The sequence below is a fragment of the Haemaphysalis longicornis genome, unplaced genomic scaffold, assembly GCF_048455015.1.
Source record: "Haemaphysalis longicornis isolate Haplotype H1 unplaced genomic scaffold, Haemaphysalis longicornis Haplotype H1 scaffold_12, whole genome shotgun sequence".
In the NCBI taxonomy this organism is placed as follows: Eukaryota; Metazoa; Arthropoda; class Arachnida; order Ixodida; family Ixodidae; genus Haemaphysalis; species Haemaphysalis longicornis.
Genome location: NW_027526225.1, coordinates 57,370,621 through 57,391,855, shown reverse-complemented (window position 1 = coordinate 57,391,855; position 21,235 = coordinate 57,370,621). Strand labels below are relative to the sequence as shown.

The following is a 21,235-nucleotide window of genomic DNA, read 5'->3' as shown; positions in this document are numbered from 1 at the left end:
AGAGCATCGAATCCGGCGGCGTTGACACCGGCGTAGCTGGCACTCGAGGCAGTCCGCCAGCTGGTCTCATGGCCTTGCCAGTTCCTACCAAGGTGTATGGACCAGGTACAACTACCTCTGTGTTTGTACTGTGTGGAAAAGTTACGCGATAGTTGCGGAGAAGCGCTAAAAAAGAGACAAACATGATAGAGACATGTATAACCAGCACAACGTCGGCCATTTAGCAACTTTCCGGTCTATGTACTGTTGACAAGTCGGTGAGACCAACATGCGTACGTGTACACGAGCATGCCTCAGTATTTAGTTATTAAAGAAGTTATACTTGCCGGGTAAGCGTCGAGAAGTCTCGAGAACTTTCCCTTCGAGGTCGTGTCAATTTCATATTTGGCGCTCATTTTGATGCCCCCGACATCCACACTGACCCACCTTCTCACAAAGTTCCTTTACATCACCTTCAGATACAATATCCCAGCTATATTCTTAGACCTTCTGGCCGAATTTCTCCTCTCGGTGCACCTAAATACTGAAGAAGCCTCAAGTTATTGTTTAACACCTCCATTGCAATACACCTGCGGCATTCTATGAATACGGTTCCTTGTATGATATATATGTGCTCATGCATGCTACGCATGCGTTGTTTTCGGAAAACTAAGCTGCACAGAATTTCTTTCCTTCCAAGTTACATATGTTATCCCTATTGAGAAGTGATAATGCCCAAATTCTTCGGTTACCTTCCCCTGTTGCGCTGAATACTTCAAATTTACTTTTTGCTTAAAAATTTCTGATTCTTTTGTCCAGTCTATAGCTGGGTTTCTCGCGGTCATAAATCAGCGTACCTTGTTCTTGAATGACTAACGGTACCTGTATTGCATACAAGTATGATACCTCTATTGTATTCTCAAACTGCAGCCATCTCTTTGAGCGTATGTTATATATGGGAAGGTTCCAACGGTTCCGAAATGCGGACATGCTCTCCGAAAACGCTAACAGGTGACAGATACCACAGTTAGGAGAACCACCCCAGACTCGCCGTCGAAGACCGCAAGAGCGGGAAAGAGAGAAAAATCTTTTGAGCATGTTTTGGGCATAGAGCAGCAATTTTTGGCTGAGGTACTTTGCTAACCCCTAACCTAAATACTGGGTGTATTGGTTGACTACGTTGTTAATATTTCGAAAAAAAAAGTGTTGAAGGGTTCCTGTAAGTGTCCCATTACGCAGAAAAAAAATGTTGTTTTGATTTTAGTTGACTCGCGGTACAGAAAATGGCTCCCGCTGCCAATGAAATGCAAGAAATACATTTTAGTTCGTATGGGGTTTGAACTCAAGTCTCCAGAGCAGGATCCGAGCGCGTTACACTGGGGCCATTTTCACACATGTGTCCTGCGGTAGAACAAACTTAGTCTTTGTGTGCCGCATGAGACGTGAAAGTCACGGGGCGTGATTAAAACAGGGGCACTCCAGCCGCGCAGTACTCTGACTACAAGGGAAGGTTGTTCATAGGGTGTTCCTAGTCTGCCTACAAGGGTGTTCCTAGCCTGCCTGATGAAACTATTCGCACCAGAAGACGTGGAAACGAAAGGTAAGAAAGAAGAAATGCAAGCACGATGTTGCAGTAAAAAACCCTATCGGAGTAATTCGCGCCAAAAGGCAAGGAGACTAAAACTCGTAAACAGGCGCGAGTACAGTGGGACCGATGCTTTCGTCTTCGTAACACTTAAGCACATTTGAGCACCGTGGGGATTTTTAAAGCGAAAGCTTTCTCAGTGGGACAGGTGGCGTCCGTCAAAAAGCTAATACATTTCCCCATAGCCCGGTTGGTCGACCGGGCTGATAAGATGTCTGGGCTGATAAGAGCTGGTAAGATCTCTGGACACACAACGCGCGTGCGTGAGACCAGTCTTCTATTAAATTAAAACGGTTACTTGAAAAATCGCGAGAAAAGGAACGGTTTCAGATAAGACAACACAGGCATATCGATCATGAAGAAGGAGTACAGTAGTATACCTTATCTCTGTGAGGGAAAACCCCGGCAGATTTTTTTCAAGTATTCCCACGCATCGGTATACATTTCGATCGTTCGTAAAATGCCTTTACTTAGCGAAAACCCGTCGTATGGGTTCGCTCTTCGTTTGCGATTTGCTTTTGAAGGTTTGACGATCGACTGGACGCACTTTCAGCGAAGGTTGGGCGCAGTTTTAGCGAAGGTTTCGAAGCAATTTTGACGCCGTTCTGATGTGAGAAAGCTTTGGCGCTTTTCTCAACTTTCCTTAGTAAGGATGGTATGCTGTCGCCTGTCTCAACGGTGCGGCGCGGCGCGCTGTGCGAGCAGGTCCTCGGCCTCTGCTGTGCCAGGTGCAAGGAGGCGGCGCTCGAGCGGGCCCTCCGTTGCACGAGTGCTCCCACCTGATCCTGGGCGATCACGTGCTCGACCTCCTGCAGAGAGTCATTCGGCCCGCGGGGAGAGGTGCGTTGTCACTGCTGCGAATCCTTCCTTGGTGGTCATTTCCCTCTGCGCAACTGGCATGCAATGCAAACCTTTTTACAGTGTTCACAGCGGAACTGTTTAAGCTTTTAGTTTAGCTGCCAGCGTTACCAGGAAAAAAAACCGGGCCATCTCCACTAATGTGAAACCTGTGGAGGGGCGAAGCATGCAGTGTATCAGTCTATGATGCGGTTTAAATGATGCGGTTTCGATGTATGATGCGATTTCCAATTCGTTATGGTGAAGTGTATAGTGCGGTTTCGATGCTGAGCGCTCGACGTCTTAGGTCTTGGCGCCTTGGCGTTTTTGCCCACGGAGATGAAACCCTTGGGGGTAGAGGTATACAGCTTTGCTGTAAGTCTCGTGCCACTGAAAAATGCAGTGTTCTAGCGCGAGGCGTTGGAAAACGAGTGTCCCGGTGTTTTAGTACCGTGACCGCATGAGACGCCGACAGCCCGAGCCGAGCGCACGTGAACGTGCGCCTCGTGAGGAGCGCCCGGCGTCGTCCAGCTCGACCTCCAAGAACACTCTGCCCAGCGTTCGTGGCGTGATCTCTCGCGTGACGTAATCTGTGGCAGTTAACTTGCGTTCACGCCTGAAGGGGGGATCGCAGACGCCGAGTTCGCGAAGCCGCTTGCCGCGGGTTCCAGCGCGTGCTAACGCGGTCCACTTTGGGAAGGACGTGAAAGGCTGCGGATAAAAAACAACCGCAGCCTCCTAGTCATGGAGAACTTTCAGCTGCGTGGCTCGGAAGCCAATGGGAGGTGCAACAGCCGGCTCTCCGACGAAGGGAGAGGGGCCGCCAGCTCTGCTGTTTCTCCACCGTTGCACCACTAGTGCAAGCTGCGCATATTTTAGATGCGAAGCATCTCATGCTCGGGGCTGTGTATCTCCCTCCCTCGTTGTCGTTGTCCGCCGTCCGCACTCCACTGACTGCGCATGCGCGTCTCTTCAGCCCCGTTAGCGTTTGGGCTGACGTCAGCACAGTCCACTATAAAAAGAAATAGGCGGCGCCCTGTTTCGATCCCACGACTCTCTGGCCGCAACGGGAGGTCGTGGCGCTCTTCCCACTGCGCTACAAACCGAGACGGGAGCATGTGCTACGAACGCACCTTATGTCCTTCGCTCATTTAAACTACGTCAAGAAGCTACTGATACAACGAAGGTACGCGAAGCTGAACGTCAACGGAAACGACGAACTGAAAACTTCAGTCGACCCCACGGCTGATTCGCCTACTACTCAGGGTTCCCCTACGGGAAGATGGTGTAATTTTTTTTTTTGTGTGTGCGCGCGTGTCACAAGCCACAGCCAATTTTAGGAGGTCCTGGACCACAGGAATCCAAATATTCAAGTAGTGCTTTGTGTCACATCGTAGAATAGCGCTCCAACGTAATTTTCTGTTACGAATCAATGGTAACTTGGAAGTGCGTGGCGTCAAGGAATTTACCCTAAGAATGGCAACCACGCCCAAGCACGTTTGAACACGTCTTTAATTTCAATGCACTGGGATGATGCCCACTCTTGGATGCAGGCTACGCGCCCAGGTTTGCATACATGCTCAGTTTAGTGTGCGTGCTGGGAGCATGCTTAATTTCGCGTGCGTCGACGACCGTTACCTGCGCCACTACATCATGACTACAGATCGCTTCAAGGAACATTTTATGGGATTCAACGTTATTAATTTGTTGCGGACGACATGCGAATGTCTGCAAACTCAGCTAAGCTATCATTGTACCATGTTTATTGAGAAAAGGTATAGTCAATGTAAGGCAGGGCGTGCCTCAAGGAGAGCTTACTGTTCAGGCCGGTAAGATAGCAAAAAGCGCCACTTGAGGGTAAATTTTCTTTTTCATCGGGCTAAGGTCTCGAACGATAATTAGACTCTAATGTATACCACCTATAAGCTAGGCTTGGGAATACAGAGGGGTAGTATTACGACATCCTTGTTTACTTCAGTTCTCCGAACACCATCACATTTTCTTTCAGAAAACTATTGCGTGGTCTTTGCGGAACCAAAAATTGATGCCCCTTGTTATTCCCCGCAGCTCTTCTAGCGTTACATTTTGTACCCTTGCACACCTTTTATACCGTTACCCTTACATTTTATGCCCTTCCATGTAGAAAAAAAAAAAACAGAATAGAAGTTATCATAAAAGACATGGACTTGGGATGCCCACGTAACTATGCGAAATGACAATCGGTGGCGTGATTCCAAACGCTTCGCTGCACAGAGCATCCGCGTGACATGTGTGATGTCACTGCGCGCGCTATTCTTTTCAGCGCCTGCTAAAAGGAGCAGGCAGTTCGGGCTCTGTGGCCTAGGTTTAGAGTACTGAGTACTGGCGCTGAAAGCTTGGGTTCGAGACCCAGCAGGTCTATCTCGGTTGTTTTTTATTGTCTAACTTTTTTTCTAAATATATATATTTTTTTCTAAACCCAAATATACAGTTTGTTTTCGTTAATAATAGTGATTTGGTATGTTTTAGGTCGCTTTAGGTTTTGGGCGCAGCCAATGACCGCGTTTAATTACCGTTCTGCATCGCGCAAACATGTCACGTGGGGGCTCTGTTTAAAAATACGTGAGTGAGGCGTTTAAAATACGCCACCCGGTGTCAGAGTGGACACCGAAAAACTGGTCTAGAAAAAGAGGACGGCCGCTTACTCTGTGGAGGAACGAAGTAAGGAAATTCGGAGGCAAAAAATGGACTCTAGCTGCGCGGCACAGGAGCGGTTGGAGGTCGATGGGAGAGGCCTTCGTCCTGCAGTAGACCTAGTGGGTTGTTGACGATGACGACGATGATGATGATGGTGATGATAAAGAAACGCCAACGGAAATTTTCTGCGGTTCTTTGAATGCGCTCTTTTCGTCGATCTTCTGGCTCTGAATGAAATGCTAGTTTGCAAGTGCGGTCTTCCATGTCTTGGTTTCAGTTAATAACTATACGCACTGCAAACATTTCCCTGGTCTACTACAGCCACACGTGCCCATGGACCCGGGGCGTTGACTGCGGCCGCCGTTGCCGAGCAGGTACGCGCGCTACGTTCGCTGGCGGCGCCGGGAATCCGTCTCATCGTGGGCCTCCGGGCTCTGGACGTGGAGAATTCCTACCTGCGCCTTTGGTCGAACCGCTCGAGCCTGGCGGCGTCCGTAAACCTCGCATACGAGTGGGTGAGCCGCGCGGGGCTCGACGGGATTGCACTCACGAACCTTGTGGTGGGACGGCACACCATCAACATCTACGCCGAGTTTCTCAAGGTAAAGATTTGTGGTGGCAGACGAGACAGGCACCGTCCTCGTCTTCTTTGCGCTAAGCCTCACGTTCAGTATGTACCAACTAGCCCAACAGCACTGTTTTTTTTTTTTTTTGTAAAGATTTGCGACAGGTTAATCTCGGTATATGATATTTGTACAAAAAGGAAGGACAATGACCAATGTTAAAAAAAATGATGTTTCGGGATCCGTACGAATCTCTTGTTCACAATGGAATGATGGCTAAGCAGCAGGCGCCTAAGTAGCGTCGAGCGCATGACGTATATAGTTCTGAAGTGCACGTGGTTTAGAGTGCCAAATGATCTATTGATTGTGTTGCTTGTTGTCTGAATTACTAGTGATTCGTGATTGAGCCTCGTTGCAAAATTGTTTTCCGTGGTTATGATGCGCGGGATCCGTATAGATCCACACGGATCCCGAAACGTCAATTTTGTTTTAATATTAATCAGTGTCCTGCCTTTTTAAACAAATGCCTTTACCTGCCCAGACGGTATTCCATTGAACTCTGGGCTATTTACCATATTATTACGGGGAAGAAAGAAGTGTATTTCGCGAGAATCTAGCAGCTATGGACAGACGGTAGCTCCCGAGTCTTCAGCCGGTTATGTTTCCCCTTGAAACCATGTAAACTGGTATGATTATTAACAGCAGAGCTATTTAGGCTTGAGCTTGGTCCGGTGGCGTCAGCAAGAAATAAAAAATTAAAGCCGTTCCACTCAATGCTAAAGCTGTCGGAAGTGCAGAGCAATGACTCGCCATAATGAGCTGTAGCGCCGTTATCAGATACCTGCTACCACTCAAAGCAGTTCAAATTTCCCGCATTCGCAGTGCTCGCGCGCCCCCTGCCTGAAACTGCGCCAGCGGGAGTTCTGTTCTTTCTTTTTCTTGCACTGCCACTTTTTCCTGCTTACTATCGTAAAAAACCAACCCAACGAGCTTTTCTAACCAAATGAACGCGGGGGCTGCCGGTTAATTACGTATATTTTGCCTCAAATGTACCTACAGTTTTCTTTGCGCTAAACAACGGGGAGATGTATGACAAGCGCCAGCCGTTCACAAGTTTCAAGCGCTTAAGACTGTATAAACCGCTTGGCTTTCGAAGCCTCTGGGTTACGCAGCGACGACAGCTGCTACGTCAGAACGCGGTGTGGCTCTACTTGGGTCCAGCGAGCGAGCTACGACGACAAAGACGGCCCCTAAAAAATTACCCCACCTTCCCGCGAGGGGTACCCTGTAGAGATGCGACGCATCTTGGGGGTTGACTTGGTGTTTCCGTTGGGCTGATTATCTAATTGCGTGAAACGTGTGAGGAACGCGTATGATGTATTCTTTATTTCTTTGGCCGGTGCTGGAACGACCGCGGCTATGACGCAACGTGGCGCGGCAATGACGCAACACAATCCAACACAATCCACTTTAATCCAATTCAATCCAAATCCAATCCAATCCAAGCCAACCCAATCGAATCGAATACAATGCCCCTCGCGAGAGAGTGTTCGCTATCGGAGAGGAGAGGCGGTGAGCGGCGGAGAGCGCAGCTCGCGCGGCGAGGAGAATGGGGAAGGGGTGTGAACGGACAACAACAACGCCGTATGGAGGGACAAGGCGAGTGAATGAGATGCAGTCGCATCTAAAAGCTCTGCACTTAAAAAAGATACCCAGAAAAAATTCCCCGCATTTCCCCGAGGGGAAGAATGTGAAAGTGCGAATGCAAGAGTTGAATTTGCGCGGTTCGGTAATGTTCGCGAAAGAGAGATCATACACACACACACAACTACAAAGAAAGAAAGATGCATTTATTCACAGACACCTATTTGTGTTGTCGTTGTACTTGATTGCTAGAGCGGATCTCAGCTTTGAAATTTCGTGTCAGTACTCCTTTAAGCGGGTGCATTAGCCCTTCTCACGCCCGATTCCTGGCCAATCCCCCACGTGGGTATGTGCCATGCACAGACGCCTATTTGTGTTGTCGTTGTACTTGATTGCTAGAGCGGATCTCAGCTTTGAAATTTCGTGTCAGTACTCCTTTAAGCGGGTGCATTAGCCCTTCTCACGCCCGATTCCTGGCCAATCCCCCACGTGGGTATGTGCCATGTCAGCGGCCAGGCAGCGCGCGCCCATCTCCCCCCGTTGCCAAGGAAGACGAGGAGCGCGCGCACCCGCAGCTGTTGCTATGCGGACGGCGGCGGACGCTTCAGGCTCGCTTAAGAAGTGCATTCGCACTTAAAAAAACTGCGCCGTCTGTAAAGGGTGCACCACCGCAGATGGGGTATTATAACGGTGAAGCCGGCTTTCGCGCCTGTTCGAGTCTGAGGAAAAGGTGCGCATGCGTACGCGCGCCTCTAGCTATACTATTTTAGAGGTGATAGATTTTTTCGGGCTACTAAGACGCAAAATAATTGGCGCAGCTTGCACCAGTGGTGAAAGGCTGGAGAAACAACGGCGCTGGGGATCGACCTAGCTTGTTTCCCCCTTGGATTCGCTGTCAGTGTGGGGGACACACTGGAACAGCCTTGTAAAATTCGGCTAAACTTGGTCTCGCCCCTCAGCACTTCGCCTAGCCTAGCAAAAACATCGCAGAACTTAACAAAACAAAGCCTAGCAAAATCTAGCAATACTTCGCAAAACCGAAAGAAGCTAGGTAGACCCCAAGCTACGCTGTTTTTGCTGCAACCGAACACCCATTTAAGAAATGCGAGGGTGTTTCAGTCGGTCAACACCCTTCTTGCCACACGCAAAGGTTGTAAAGCATGGAGGAGTGTAAAGCTACAAATGGACATCCCCCTGTTGCAAACACCATGATGTCACGGAACGCACGTGCGCGACGGGGAGCGCCCACTGGCGGACGCGATATGCGGCCGTGGTTGGCAAAACGCGGCTGGGCCAACGGCCGATGCGGCCGCGCGGCGCCCGAAAGGAACGATGTTCTTTTGGTTCTAACCACCGCTGACTGCCTACATTACAGGTGGGGGTCTAGCTAGCCTAGCTGCAACCGTCACACTTATACGTGGCTTTCTGCACCTACAACCACCGCAACGCAACTGTGTGCCGTACGGTCAACTCACGGTTCGGGCATATATGTTATCGGATTTTTAGTGCGCGAACATTACAGCCCAAAAGGGGTCATTCTGAACGTGGTGCTCTGGCAACGCGTTCCAGAAACGTTTTTATGGGTGTTATGCAAGGGGTTGTGCGTAGGCTACATACCATGGGAAGAGCAATCAATTTTGTTTTCGAGGTCCGTAGCGCTGCCTCAGGGAGCGTGTACGCTACCTTTTGCCTGAGTGTGTATCCTGGTTAACTTGCGTCGCTCGGAGAAAGTGGCGTACGCGCGATTTAATATCGAGGAGGAATGGAAAGGGAAATGATGAAAGGAGGAAAAGTAAAGAATAGCAACAAAACAAAAATATAATACCAAAGCCAAAAATTATTCAAATAAAAAATATCGGCATGATGTTGTGCTCTACAGAAGTTACCGATTTATTTGGTCATTTTTTTCGGCAGTTGCTAGACATTGTGGCAGCGAACGAACACGACGACAAGGCGGGCTCGTAAAGTGCTGTGCACTTGAATGTTTAGTGTGTGGGCCATTCAGCCGTTTTGGTTGCGCAGGCCCTGTTGTCGCCGCATTCGAGTATTTTGTACTTGCCCGTGCGTCCAGATTGGTTTGGTTCAAGTATGTCTCAACGTAAGTTAAGCTTCATGACCCACCAAGAATGACATCGATGAACCATTTGCGTTGCTTGAACTTCGAAGGGCCTAAGGCGTTGTGCTGCTGAGCACAAGGTCGCGGGTTCGATTCCCGGCCGCGGCGGCCGCTTTTCTAATGGAGGCGAAAAGCAAAAACACCCATGTGTTCGAGATTTTGGCGCACGTTAAAGATCCCCAGGCGGTCAAAATTAATCCGGAGCCGTCAACTACGGCGCGCCTGATCGCCTGCGTTGCGTCGGCGCGTTAAACCCTACAATCAATCAATCAACTTCGAAGGACCATTCACAGAATGAGAGGAAATAAAGCCTGATCGACTAACAACAGCCAAAATTAGGAACCTTTCTGAGGCGCATCAGGAATTCCTGCTCGAAACCATCAATGAGGCATGAGTACAAGGCACAGTGCCAACTGAATGGAAGAGTGGGAACGTCACCTTCATCCCAAAACCGGGAAAAGACATCGCCATACAGCAACTTAGGCACATCTCCCTGACATCGAATGCTGGAATAATCATGGAAAGAACGGTGCTGGACAGGCTCCAAAAGCACATAGAGCAACAAAACATTCTGCCACACAATATCATTGGATACAGAGCTCACCTATCCACGCAGGATGCCTTACTTGTATTACACGATGAAACATATCAGGTGATTAGCATAGCTTAGCTCAAAGTAATTCTGGTCATAGACCTGAAGAAGGCTTTTGATAATGTGGCACAGGATGCAATGCTAGAAGAATTAGCCAAGGCTGGTTGTGGGCAACGCATGTACAATTATGTCAGAAGTTTCCTGGAGGGTCGAATGTACACATTGCACCTGGGAGAAATCAAATCACAGCAATTTCAACACCCACAACAGGGAATCCCACAAGGCTCCGTACTTTCACCAACACTCTTCAATCTTGCTATGCTCAGGATACACAGAGCCTTACAGATAATTGGAAATATCGGACACATTATATACGCCGATGACATTACATTGTGGGTTAAAACAGGCTTACTAGGCGACACACAGGCTACGTTACAACAGGCAGTCGATAACATCAATAAGGCAGCAGAAGAAATTGGACTACAGTGCTCACCGGAAAAGTCGGAGCTTCTTCTCATACATAACCCAAGATGGAAGCCTTCATTCATTGTCATTAAAAACCGAAACGTCCCAATTCCTTGCAAAAAGTTAATCAGGGTACATGGACACCACATTCAAAGCGACGGGGGAGGGCATGCCACAACTCAGCACATACGTCGGCAAGGAGAACAAGTCTTTAACATAAAGCGCAGAATCACGAACAGACAAAATGGACTAAGGGAACAAGACCTCCTACGACTACGGGATGCACTCCTTATTTCACGAGTAAGGTACCATGCAGCATACACCAACTTCACTAAAACTCAAGAAGAAAGAATTAACGCTCTGATTAGGAAGGCGACGAATATTGCGGTAGGCATTCCGATCAACGCCAGCACCAAGCGACTTCTTGAGACAGGAACGCACAATACGCTGGAGGATATCATAGCTGTCCACAGGTACAACCAGCACCTCAGACTCCAAGAAACAGTTCCAGGGCAACAAATACTTCAGTGTCTAGGGTACACACCCCAGCAGCCTATTATACGACTGCAACGTCTAAACCCACGCACGGCCAACCTACTCAAGGTTGCACCCATACCAAGACACATGCATTGCCAACGCAACAAGGTCAGAAGGAGCATTCGAGCCAAATACCTGGATAAACGAGCAGCTGCGGATCAATTCAACAACCACGTATACACAGGCACAGCAGCAAGTATAGCGTACGCTGACCTCAACGGAAAATTGGAGTACCAGCAGTGCATCCCCCCTATGGAACCCATCTGGGCTGAACTCACAGCCATTGCCACTGCCATTGCCCACACATCCAGCCCCACGAAGCACACGTACATATACACGGACGACTCAAAAAGCGCCTGTCACCAACTGCTAAGCGTGGAATTGCCACGACCCATAGCTACGGCCACCACCAACAGCATCAAGTGAACTGTAACAGTGTACTGGACACCTGGGCACGAAAGAATGGCAGGTAACGAAAAAGCTAATCAGCTGGCCCGAGAAGCCGCAGCCCGGGCTCCTGCCAACCTCGAACCAAATCCAATGCTCACGGTGCCAACAGCACCTACTACTCCACGGGAAGGAGGGAGCTACCACAGCTCTCTAACACGCTCACAAGACAACAAGCAACCCTAATAAGACAGGCTCAGACAGACACCTTGGACACTCCAGCTAGACACAAGATATGGGGACATCCTGACACACCACCCCCTACTTGCTCCACATGTAACGTCATACTAGACCAAGGTTACATCCTCACTGCACAACCATGCACAATATGGCTGACCGCAACAAGCAGCACCAAAGAGCTAAGGCAATTGGCGGCGTACATCAAGCAGCGGCTTGAAGACGTCACCAGAGGTCCTCTGGAATGTGAGGACTAAGTAGGCCTGCGTGCATATATTTAATAAAAGCTTCTCTGTCTCTCTCTGTCTCTCTCTCTCTCTCTCTCTCTCTCTCTCTCTCTCTCTCTCTCTCTCTCTCTTGCATAAAAAATAACTCGTATACAGTTAATGCATCTAAGGTTTGTTTGATTGATTTCAGCGGCTGCGAGCGCTGTTCCGCGAAGACTACCTGATCGTATTCGGCTTCTTTCACCGGGAGCACCACGTGCACGACTACGACTACACCGAGAACGTCCTCCGTTCCATTGTCAGGTACGCTGCCGTACAGGGGACGAATGTGCCTCCCTCACTGTAGACCATACTACTATGTGTTGTCTCTGTTCGTACCCCTTGCATTAACAGAAGTGTTGTTTTTTCCCTGTGCATGTTGAACACCACATACGTGGTAGCGGGAAGAGACAAGAAGTGAGTGCAGGGGGAGAGAGAAATGAACAGAATCGCGGGAGGGGAAAGAGGCAGCATGAAAGATTAGGACGCAGACCAAATTTCCATTATTTTCACCGCCTTAACACAGCAACTTGTCAATACGCGCACCTTGCTGTAAAGCACTTAGAAATTAAACAAACTTGCCACATGCACTTCAAGCAATTGGGCGTCTATGCATACCTTCATTGCACGTACGCAGGCTGTGCACATTCGCGATCTTCGAGGCACACGACGTGCGTCCACGGCCATGTCGTTCGTTTGTCGTGAACGCGCTGGATGGCTACCGGAACGCCATCTCCAACGACACCATCGTAAGCGGAAACGAAGTTTCTCCCTCACTAAGCAAACGATATAAAATTCCAGTGCAGAACTTTATGCGGAAAGAATGAAATAGAACTGAAGTGTGAGCAGCAAGTCGGTTCGAAAATCGGCAGCTTCCACAAAATAATCGAAAACACAGTTCAGAATAGCACTCCTGTAACCGGCTAAGCTAATGTGACTATGAAGAAATGTCTGTGTTCCAATAGTAACCCTTACACATGGAACTTTACAAGCCCTTAGAAAATATGGCAGAGTAATCAATTTCCAAAGCGAAGCCCACTGATATGACATCGTCCAAGCTACAGGAACGTTTTATTTCCCGGCTAAAAACAAATCGTATACCAGTGACAAACCCAATTCTTCTCACGGACCTGGTGTCGTCGTCTTACAGAACCCTCCAATTTCCACATAACGGCATTTAATATGCTAGGAGGAAATTTGTCAAGAGCAATCTGTGCGGCAACACAGCGAAGGACTAGGTGAGCCGCGAATAGATATAAATTTCATAAATCTCGAAAGTTCGTGAGGGCAATTATTTTGCCTAAAGTAAATCATGGGCTCTCGTTAAAAGTGCACAATAGAGGTTACACAGTTAATGACATAAAACAGTCACAAATGCGGTAGCAGCACAGTAATCCATCGTTAATACGAACTCGGATATCTCGATCGATATATCTTTAGATGGAAACTTTTCTCGCCGTGTATTTACCCTCCCTTGCGTTCGCCCCCTTTATCTCGAAACGTTTTTTGGGGAGATCATGGATATCGCGAAATATTGGGAGAGGACACAAGGCAAATAGCGGAAAAGGGAGCTGATAAGGTATCCGTTCGAATTAACGCTTAGATCACTTACACTACGCTCCGAACGCGGTCCTGAAATCTTCGCGGAGTACGCGCTGTACGAAGCCAATGTCCCCGTTAAGCGGGATTCACACGACTATGGTGAACTAGAATATTCTAGTTCACTGTAACACGAAGGAGGAAGATGTCCGCGGAGGCCCACGGAAGCGGACGTATATGTGACGTCAGCACAGCGTAGCGGATGGTCCGGCTTGGCGGCGCATCCACACGTGCGGAGCGACTAGCAGACGACAACGCGGATGAAGCGAGGCGGCTCTCGAGAGAGACACACATTGAGGAACCCTAGCTCTCGATCGCCCACAGCACCCCCAAACGCCAAGGCGCGCCTCTCCGGCGCCCGCACTTGTCACCTCCACTCCTGTCATCAACGCCGCACCAAAAAGCCGCCCTCACTCCTGGTACAGCCCAAAACCGCGTGACCTCAGTTCCAAAAAAAAAATGGCTGCGGCTTAGCTCAGCTAACCCTGGATATGCAAAGCAAAAGCTTGGCTTAGTCTGGTTTAGTCTTGGTTTCGCTTGGTTAACCTTTGATGTAGCTGTATTGCCGGCCGCGACTCAAAGCCGTTCGGTCCCGTACAACGCGCACAGGGATCGGATCGGCCCGGACCGGACCGGATTGGACCGGACCGGATCGGCCCGGATCGGCCTGGCGAACGCGGCGTTCCTCTTCGCCGGGCGCGAGACGATTCACGTAGCCCTAGACGACCCAGCGGCGCGTGCGTGGGAGGCTCCGGGGGTGGTCGGTTGCCGATCAGCTGATCGGCCGCAACCACGGAGGCGGCCGCCGCTCATGCTGAGCAGAACGACTGAAAACGGGGGGCCTTCTGCGCAGCGCCGGAAGCGGGCCCGGCGAATCACGCGATGCGCTTCGAGGGGTGTGTCGCAAGGGGTGTCTTCGGTCAAAATGTGAAGTAGCGCATCCGAGGCGAAACCGCTGGACGAAAGCAGTAAAGCTTTGCTTTACAAACAGGTTCCATTCCCCGCGGAGGTCCGCCGCCATCCAGCGAAAACATGCGGAGATATTTTCTTTCCCGGAGCATCCAAAGGCGTTCCCAGCCGGGGAGCGGAGCCTAAAACTGGTCACGTGAGCGGGCTCCGCGGGCCAGAAAGACGAGATTTCTCCGTCGTGTGAATCCCGCTTTTGCAACAAGTTAGAATGGAGCTGTGGCGACCAATAATTGATGCGATGCTTTGAGCAGCTCGAGAACGCTTTTTAATATAAACTGCGTGATGCTCACCCAGTTCTTTCTCCCAATTATTTTGCCTTTATTACAAAAGCTCCCCTATGCAGTGGAGCTTTTGCTACCAGCACTAACTCCTTTTTAAGTGATGTAGCCACTAATTTGGGCATTTTGTTTAACTCGAAACTCCGCTTATCTCGAATTTTTTAGCTGATATTATGACTTCAGCTTAACGAGGGATTACCGCACATACTCTGCTTAATATCTCCTTAATACTTTTCCGTTTTCACAAGCTCTATCGAAAATTGGGGACCCGTAAGATCATGCGCAATAGGCATATGGCCTCTTCACGCATTAAACCTAATATTACTCCTCAAATATGGTCATTGTTTCGATGACATTTTCGCCTGAATGCTAATGAGCATCGTGCGCCATAACTGCTCGCGCCTGTACATCAGCACACTTTTATGAGACGCATATACTTCCCCAGGTGTCTTCGCTGAACAAGATTCGGCGCCTGGCTCTTCCTAGAGACCAGACATGCGTTTCTATGGGCCTGGGCGTGATTCGGTTCCTGCTGTACGATAGGCCGAGGCGCTTGGGGCAAGTCTGCCACAACTACTTCGCGGAGGCCTACTCGACGGTATGTTACCTGCACTGTATATATATTGCAATGGTAATTACAACAGAGATGGACGACTGCGTTGCGATAAGCGACCCTAACGCGCGGTAAATTTTGTTGACATATCAACTGCATTAGTGAGATTTTGGCAGACATGCTTTGAAGGGGCCATAGATAATTTTGGTTCATTCGAAAGATTGCCTCGTGAGAACCACACTCACCCCACTTTTAAAGTAAACTTCGCTCATTTATAGAAAAAGAGAAAGTCAATGCGGGCCTCTAGCTCATTTCCCGCTCTAGAACCTATGACGTGTTATGGGCAGCTGTGCGACTGGCTGCGGCTGGAAAAACCCAACACAAATTACACGGGGGCTGTAAGCTTTCAGAACGAGCTATTTGCCCTTAGATTTAATGCATATTCTTTGTATGGCAGTAAGAATAGTGGGGTAAACAATAGAAGTTACGAACGCACACGTACGTACTGCGCGCACTATGCCGGTTATAGCTGCACAGCCGTCCGGCGCATTGAGCTTACACTGGCCAACTGGCGTAAGCGACATTGTATTTTGTGACTCTGTTTGTCGAGTGCGCCCAATGTTTCACGAGACGAGTACCATCAACCGTAAAAAAAAAAAACATTTTCCGGGCACAAATGCGGTCCAAAACAAAGCGAGGGTGGACAGCGGTCTTGAGCGGTATGGTGGCACCATCTAGGATGATTGACAGCAAACAAGGCATTCTGTCGTTCGCTGCAGCCCTAGTCCGCGTACTTACCTTCGCTTCAGTACTTATACGCCATCGCAGAAGTAACGAAACATACTATTCAGCGGGAGAGTGAGAATAAAAATTATGGCTTAAATTGTTTGATTTCTTAGTGACAAGCGCTGAGGGGCACTGTAAAACACCACATATTTAAAATAAAACAGACTTGTATTTTGCCTGCATGGCCCCATTAAGGCTTGTAGGAGGAATGAAAGAAGTACTAAACTACCTTTTAAAGTAGTTATTATTGGGATGCCACTGGCCCACTCCCTTTGGCACCACCATTTTCTACCCCAATGCAATGGCTTCGAGCGGAAGCGGTTTGGCAGGTTGGGTAAAATCAAGACAGACTGCTCTTGCGACGGCCATCATGCGACACTAATTAGACCATCGCCTGAAGGCGATGCATCACCCATGTCAAGAACTCTAGTCCCACTTAGCGCGAGGGCACACTAGGTTCCTGAACAAAAAAAAATTTGGAGTACTTACGGGAACAGTTGCTTGTTGAAAGATTACACATATTCTTGCGATCGCTGCTCCCCCCACAGCACTGTCGGGAATGGACGGAGATTCGGTTTGAGCACGGCGCCCTGGCCAACACAGCCCTTGTCCATCGACGAGCGATGGCCGTTGCAGAGATCATGGACAGCTTCGACAACGAGACCACGATCGCAGCCAAAGTATGACAGCCGTCTCTACTCTAGTCTGGCAGTTTTGAGCTATCGCACGTGCTGAGTCAGTGCCATTGAATTGAGTTCCAACAGCCTGTACTGAGGCACTTCTTGAATGGCATCGCAGGTCTGGGCCGCGCTTTTCCATTGGAACGCTGCATGCTTGGCCCTGTACAACGTCGAGCTCGACGACGCCGGCGGTGCATGCGATTCCCAGACGCCCTATGCAAGACTAAGCGCCGTGGCGACAGTCATGCGCCAGTTCACGACCACGAGACAAACCCGCGCAGCTACCACCACGAGTGCCACCTCGCCGTCGACTACGATATCGCAGACGCGTGCCCGAGTCCTCAAGCGTGCATCGGTGCGCGTGCGGCGGCGGCGTCACCATTGACCAGCGAGCGTGCAGATGAACATTTATTTGTACTAACTTATTTAGATACTTTACATAGTTTAGCGACGCCCATTTTTTATGCCTACTTTTTAATATACATGCTCATAAATGCTCATCTGATGGGTATGTTGTGAAGGTCACGTGTGCGCATCACGAACACCTCAATCACATTCTAATTATATTCTATATTGTTTGTTTGGAATATATAATTATTGTTATGGGAATGTCGAGCGAACTAACCTTATTAACGTGAAAAATAAACTCGTTAGTGCGAAACGATAATTTTTGTGCGCAGCACTTAAGCATCCGCTACTGTGGTTTGGTGGATTCGTCGGCCTCGTAACCGAGCGAACGAATGAAACACTGAAGATAGAAGGAAAACGGAGGAGGAAAGTGTGGTGGCCAAAGTATTGGGGGAGGGCGGTATGCAGAGACGGCGCCAGAGAAGCCTAGCACGCGCTTTGTGATGCGCGTACATAGGTCTTTCGACATCCTCCTCGTTGCTGTTTTCTCTTTCAATAAAGCAACAATCTCTCCTCCTCGTGGCGTGGCTCATGTGAACCACGTCGCATTTTCGCGGGAGGTTCAAACACGATTTACAACATGCTTGGCGGCAGCGGCACGCTGCGAAACAACGGCAGAGTAGCGCGCCCCGCCATACGTTCGCCGATCACGATATCACTTCCTGAGACGCAGAAGCTATGCGCTGTGACCGAGAATGCTACAGTTCGCATTGCGCGTAAATCTTGCATTAAATCTTGCATTAGCGAGTGTAGCAACCGTCAGCCATTTTTTTTGTCTGTAATTAACAGTCTGTATACAGTATCTTCATTGACATGGTGATGGCAAGTGAGGTGTTATGTTTTGTGAGCATATCCGCAGCTTCTTTTATAGCAAACTAAAAAAGAACTGAATCATGTGTGTAAATGGGAGTTCTCGACTAGCCTCTGGCCTAAGGGAATAAGAAGCACCTGAAGATTAGAATGGTGGCACAAGGCTAGCAGCCAGAACATAGGAACGTGTCCCTTTTTTGATGTCGCTTGTTTGGAATCGAATAAAGTTCATTGGTTGTCATAAGGAACACAGCTTTTCAGAAGGTGTCTGTAAGCCTCGTAATGAAAATGCACGAAAACAGATTGCGTCTGACTTCGACTCTACGATTACCTTACAGCTATACCAACTTGCAGCATAATGACGTCATTCATTTCCTTAAGACGTTAAGCTTAACCTAACTCCTTGTCGTTTAACGTTGCCATACAGTACACATTAAAAAAACTGCGCCCATGCTTTACGTAAAGATGGTTAACCAGCGAAGCTGTACGGGCTGCTGCATTGGCAAGGCGTAGTTCCTCCTCACAGGATCGCTAATCTTAAGCTGTCTGCTCTATTGGAGTACGTATAACGCGCGGCCTATCCGTTTCGAAGTAACGTGCGGCAGGTGTTCGCATTGCCACGTACGCTTCTGCGCCCGTACCGCTACCGCCTCTGCCCGCCGTTGTCGCTTGAGCTGCGCTTCATGCAGTGCGACAAATTACACTACACGGTATACCGTCACACGCGCCCTTGCAACCAGCTGCGCAACTGACATTGCTGACTTTCTTGTCTGCGATGCCCTTCTGCACCACACACTCTCTGCCAGCCTCTAACTGACCGCAGCAGGAACTTTTTGTCCGAAGTTATCAGCAATATCTTCCGCTCTTGCTCAACGAAACACAAGCTTGCCACGGCCCATCACCCACAAACTAATGCACTCACCAAACGCTTGAACCGTACGCTGACTGGCATGCCGTCTATGTCTTCTGACTACCGAGATTGGGATCTTGCGTTAAAACTTGTAACTGTCGCCTACAACATCTCCCGCCATGACACGTTCAGTTTCTTCCCGTTTTATCTACTGTTTGACCATGAACCGGCCCTGCCTTTGGACTCACTACTTCCTGCGTCCTCCTATGAATACAGAAGACACGGTGCAACGAACGTCACCACGCGGTCCACTTTTCTCCGGGATCGCTCGTCCTGCTCTGGTCCCCTTCACGCCATGTCGACCTCTTCGAAAAACTGCTTCAACCCTATTTTGGACCAACAAAGTGTTGCGTCACGTCACAAATGTGACGTATGAGATTGTTCCTGCCATCTCTGCTGGGGCTCTATTCTCTACTGGCCTGCCTGTTAGTATTGTCCATGTCTCCTGTCTAAAACCATATCTGCTACCTCGAACCGGTTCTCCTTAGAAAGCACCAAGACGGTGCTCATTCCACCAGGGGTCATGTGATGGGGCAATCCCTGTTAGTGATGCATATATGATAGGCGCTATGCCGCCGGTGGAAGAGGGCATGAACGATGACTCGGCTTCGAACTCAAGGTGCTGGTTATTTCAACGCTTGCCAGCCTATCCTGCCTTGTAAATGGTTGTAAATGTACGTCTCTTTGCTACACAACAGTATTATCATTATTGCACATCCCTTCCAATTTTTAAAAACATTTAATAAAATTAGTCTTTCAGGAGGAGACGGAAGAGTAAACTTATGGCCAGCCTTAGGTGCTCACGTCTAGTTTCCGAGGTTAGAGACTTTGGAGTACCGTATTTGCACGATTCTAACACTGCACAGGCAGCTATAATGCGCAGGCAACTTACTCATGAAAATTCAAAAAAGTAATTTGATGCTGGTTCTACCACTCAGATATTAAAACATTACACTGCGTACTTCGCAGAAGACATTTTATTTTATGCATGCGACTGTGGCATGCAGCAAAAATTTGTGCTTCATAAACTTGCTTAGCAAGCTCCTGCAGGCCTAAAAATTGTCGGGCGGGGGACATTGAAAGCATTTGCTATTTAAAGACCTTGATCATAATTTCAAACGTTATGAGTCATTGATTTCTTCGTTGCCCCTTTACGAATTACACCTGGCAGTCTTCAAGTTCTCGGCACCATCCATGCTTGGGACCATTGAACACTTGTCTTGAAGCCTTGGATGAAAATTTGACGCTCCCTTGTTTACATAAATCGCATACGCATCTCCGAGACGTCCACTGCACGCGATATGCCATTTGGTTTCTCTCGGTCATGGAAAATAAAATAACCTTGAGCTTGAATTACACTTCAGAATGGCACCTTTTCAGAGCCATAACTAAAATGAGGTTCTAATAGCAGCAACCTGTGCAACACCTGGCTGAGGCGTAATTTACTGATTTACTGTAATTTACTGATGTAATGTTGACGAAGTGTTTTACACTGAACTTTGGAGAGTTGGTGTCTATGGTGTTGCTGCTTTGCACCCCAATTCGCTTTTGAGCTTGATTCCAACACACACACAAATTTGAAGGTGACTTTTAGCGAAAAAAAGGTGCGTGTTAGAATCGTGCGAATACAGTACTCTTCGACAGCTCACTCAATTCACTCCCCATACCAGACAGATAATTGGATGGGCACTCTGCTCTTGGGGTGCCATGCGTAGGTTTGCCAAAAATTTCACTTTTCCAGTTCCTTCTCCAAAGCTTTATACATCAGTTTGCCTTCCCAATTAGAATGCTTATCCGTCATTTGGAATGGAACCTGCAAGTCCAACCATAAGTCTCTTGAAAGGGTCAGAAAAAATTCCCATCAACGTATGAACACTGGCTATAGGACGCAGTTCTGCTTCTACCTCTAGTCAACATCAGCCACCTCAGCTTCTTCCTTTGCAAAAAAAATGGAAGCGCTAAGACAGCAAGGACAAGCGAGTGTGTCTACTTGCTTGTCCTAGTTGTCTTAGCGCTTCCATTCTTTTCCATGCCGCACCAAAAGGCCCAAACCAGCCCTCTTGTGAACAACATTTCTTCGAGTTGTCGGCGTGATCTAGCTATCGTCTTTTTCTGCACAATACACGGAGTCATTTCAGGCCCAGAAATTTTGTACCAGAACTCTGTATGCTCAGAGTTCCCTACTAGTGAATGCAGTCGCGCTATCCATTCCCAACTAGCACAACTGGTAGTCCTCACTTGCCTGTAAACCAGCTGCAAAGCCTGTACAACTCATTTGGGGACAAATTGGATGTTTTC

At 48.7% G+C, this 21,235-nt stretch overlaps 1 protein-coding gene across 1 annotated transcript in view; it reads left to right on the top strand.

The window, feature by feature from the left end:
* The window catches only part of LOC144161628 (uncharacterized), a 33,715-nt gene extending 16,003 nt beyond the window's left edge, over window positions 1-17,712 (top strand). The window contains exons 6-10 of the mRNA XM_077692259.1: window positions 2,330-2,464; window positions 5,459-5,739; window positions 15,236-15,388; window positions 16,678-16,809; window positions 16,928-17,712. Of these exons, the coding sequence (XP_077548385.1) occupies window positions 2,330-2,464; window positions 5,459-5,739; window positions 15,236-15,388; window positions 16,678-16,809; window positions 16,928-17,194 (968 nt within the window). The 3' untranslated portion in view covers window positions 17,195-17,712. The remainder of the gene's footprint in view (window positions 1-2,329; window positions 2,465-5,458; window positions 5,740-15,235; window positions 15,389-16,677; window positions 16,810-16,927) is intronic.
* The last annotated feature ends 3,523 nt before the right edge of the window (window positions 17,713-21,235 follow it).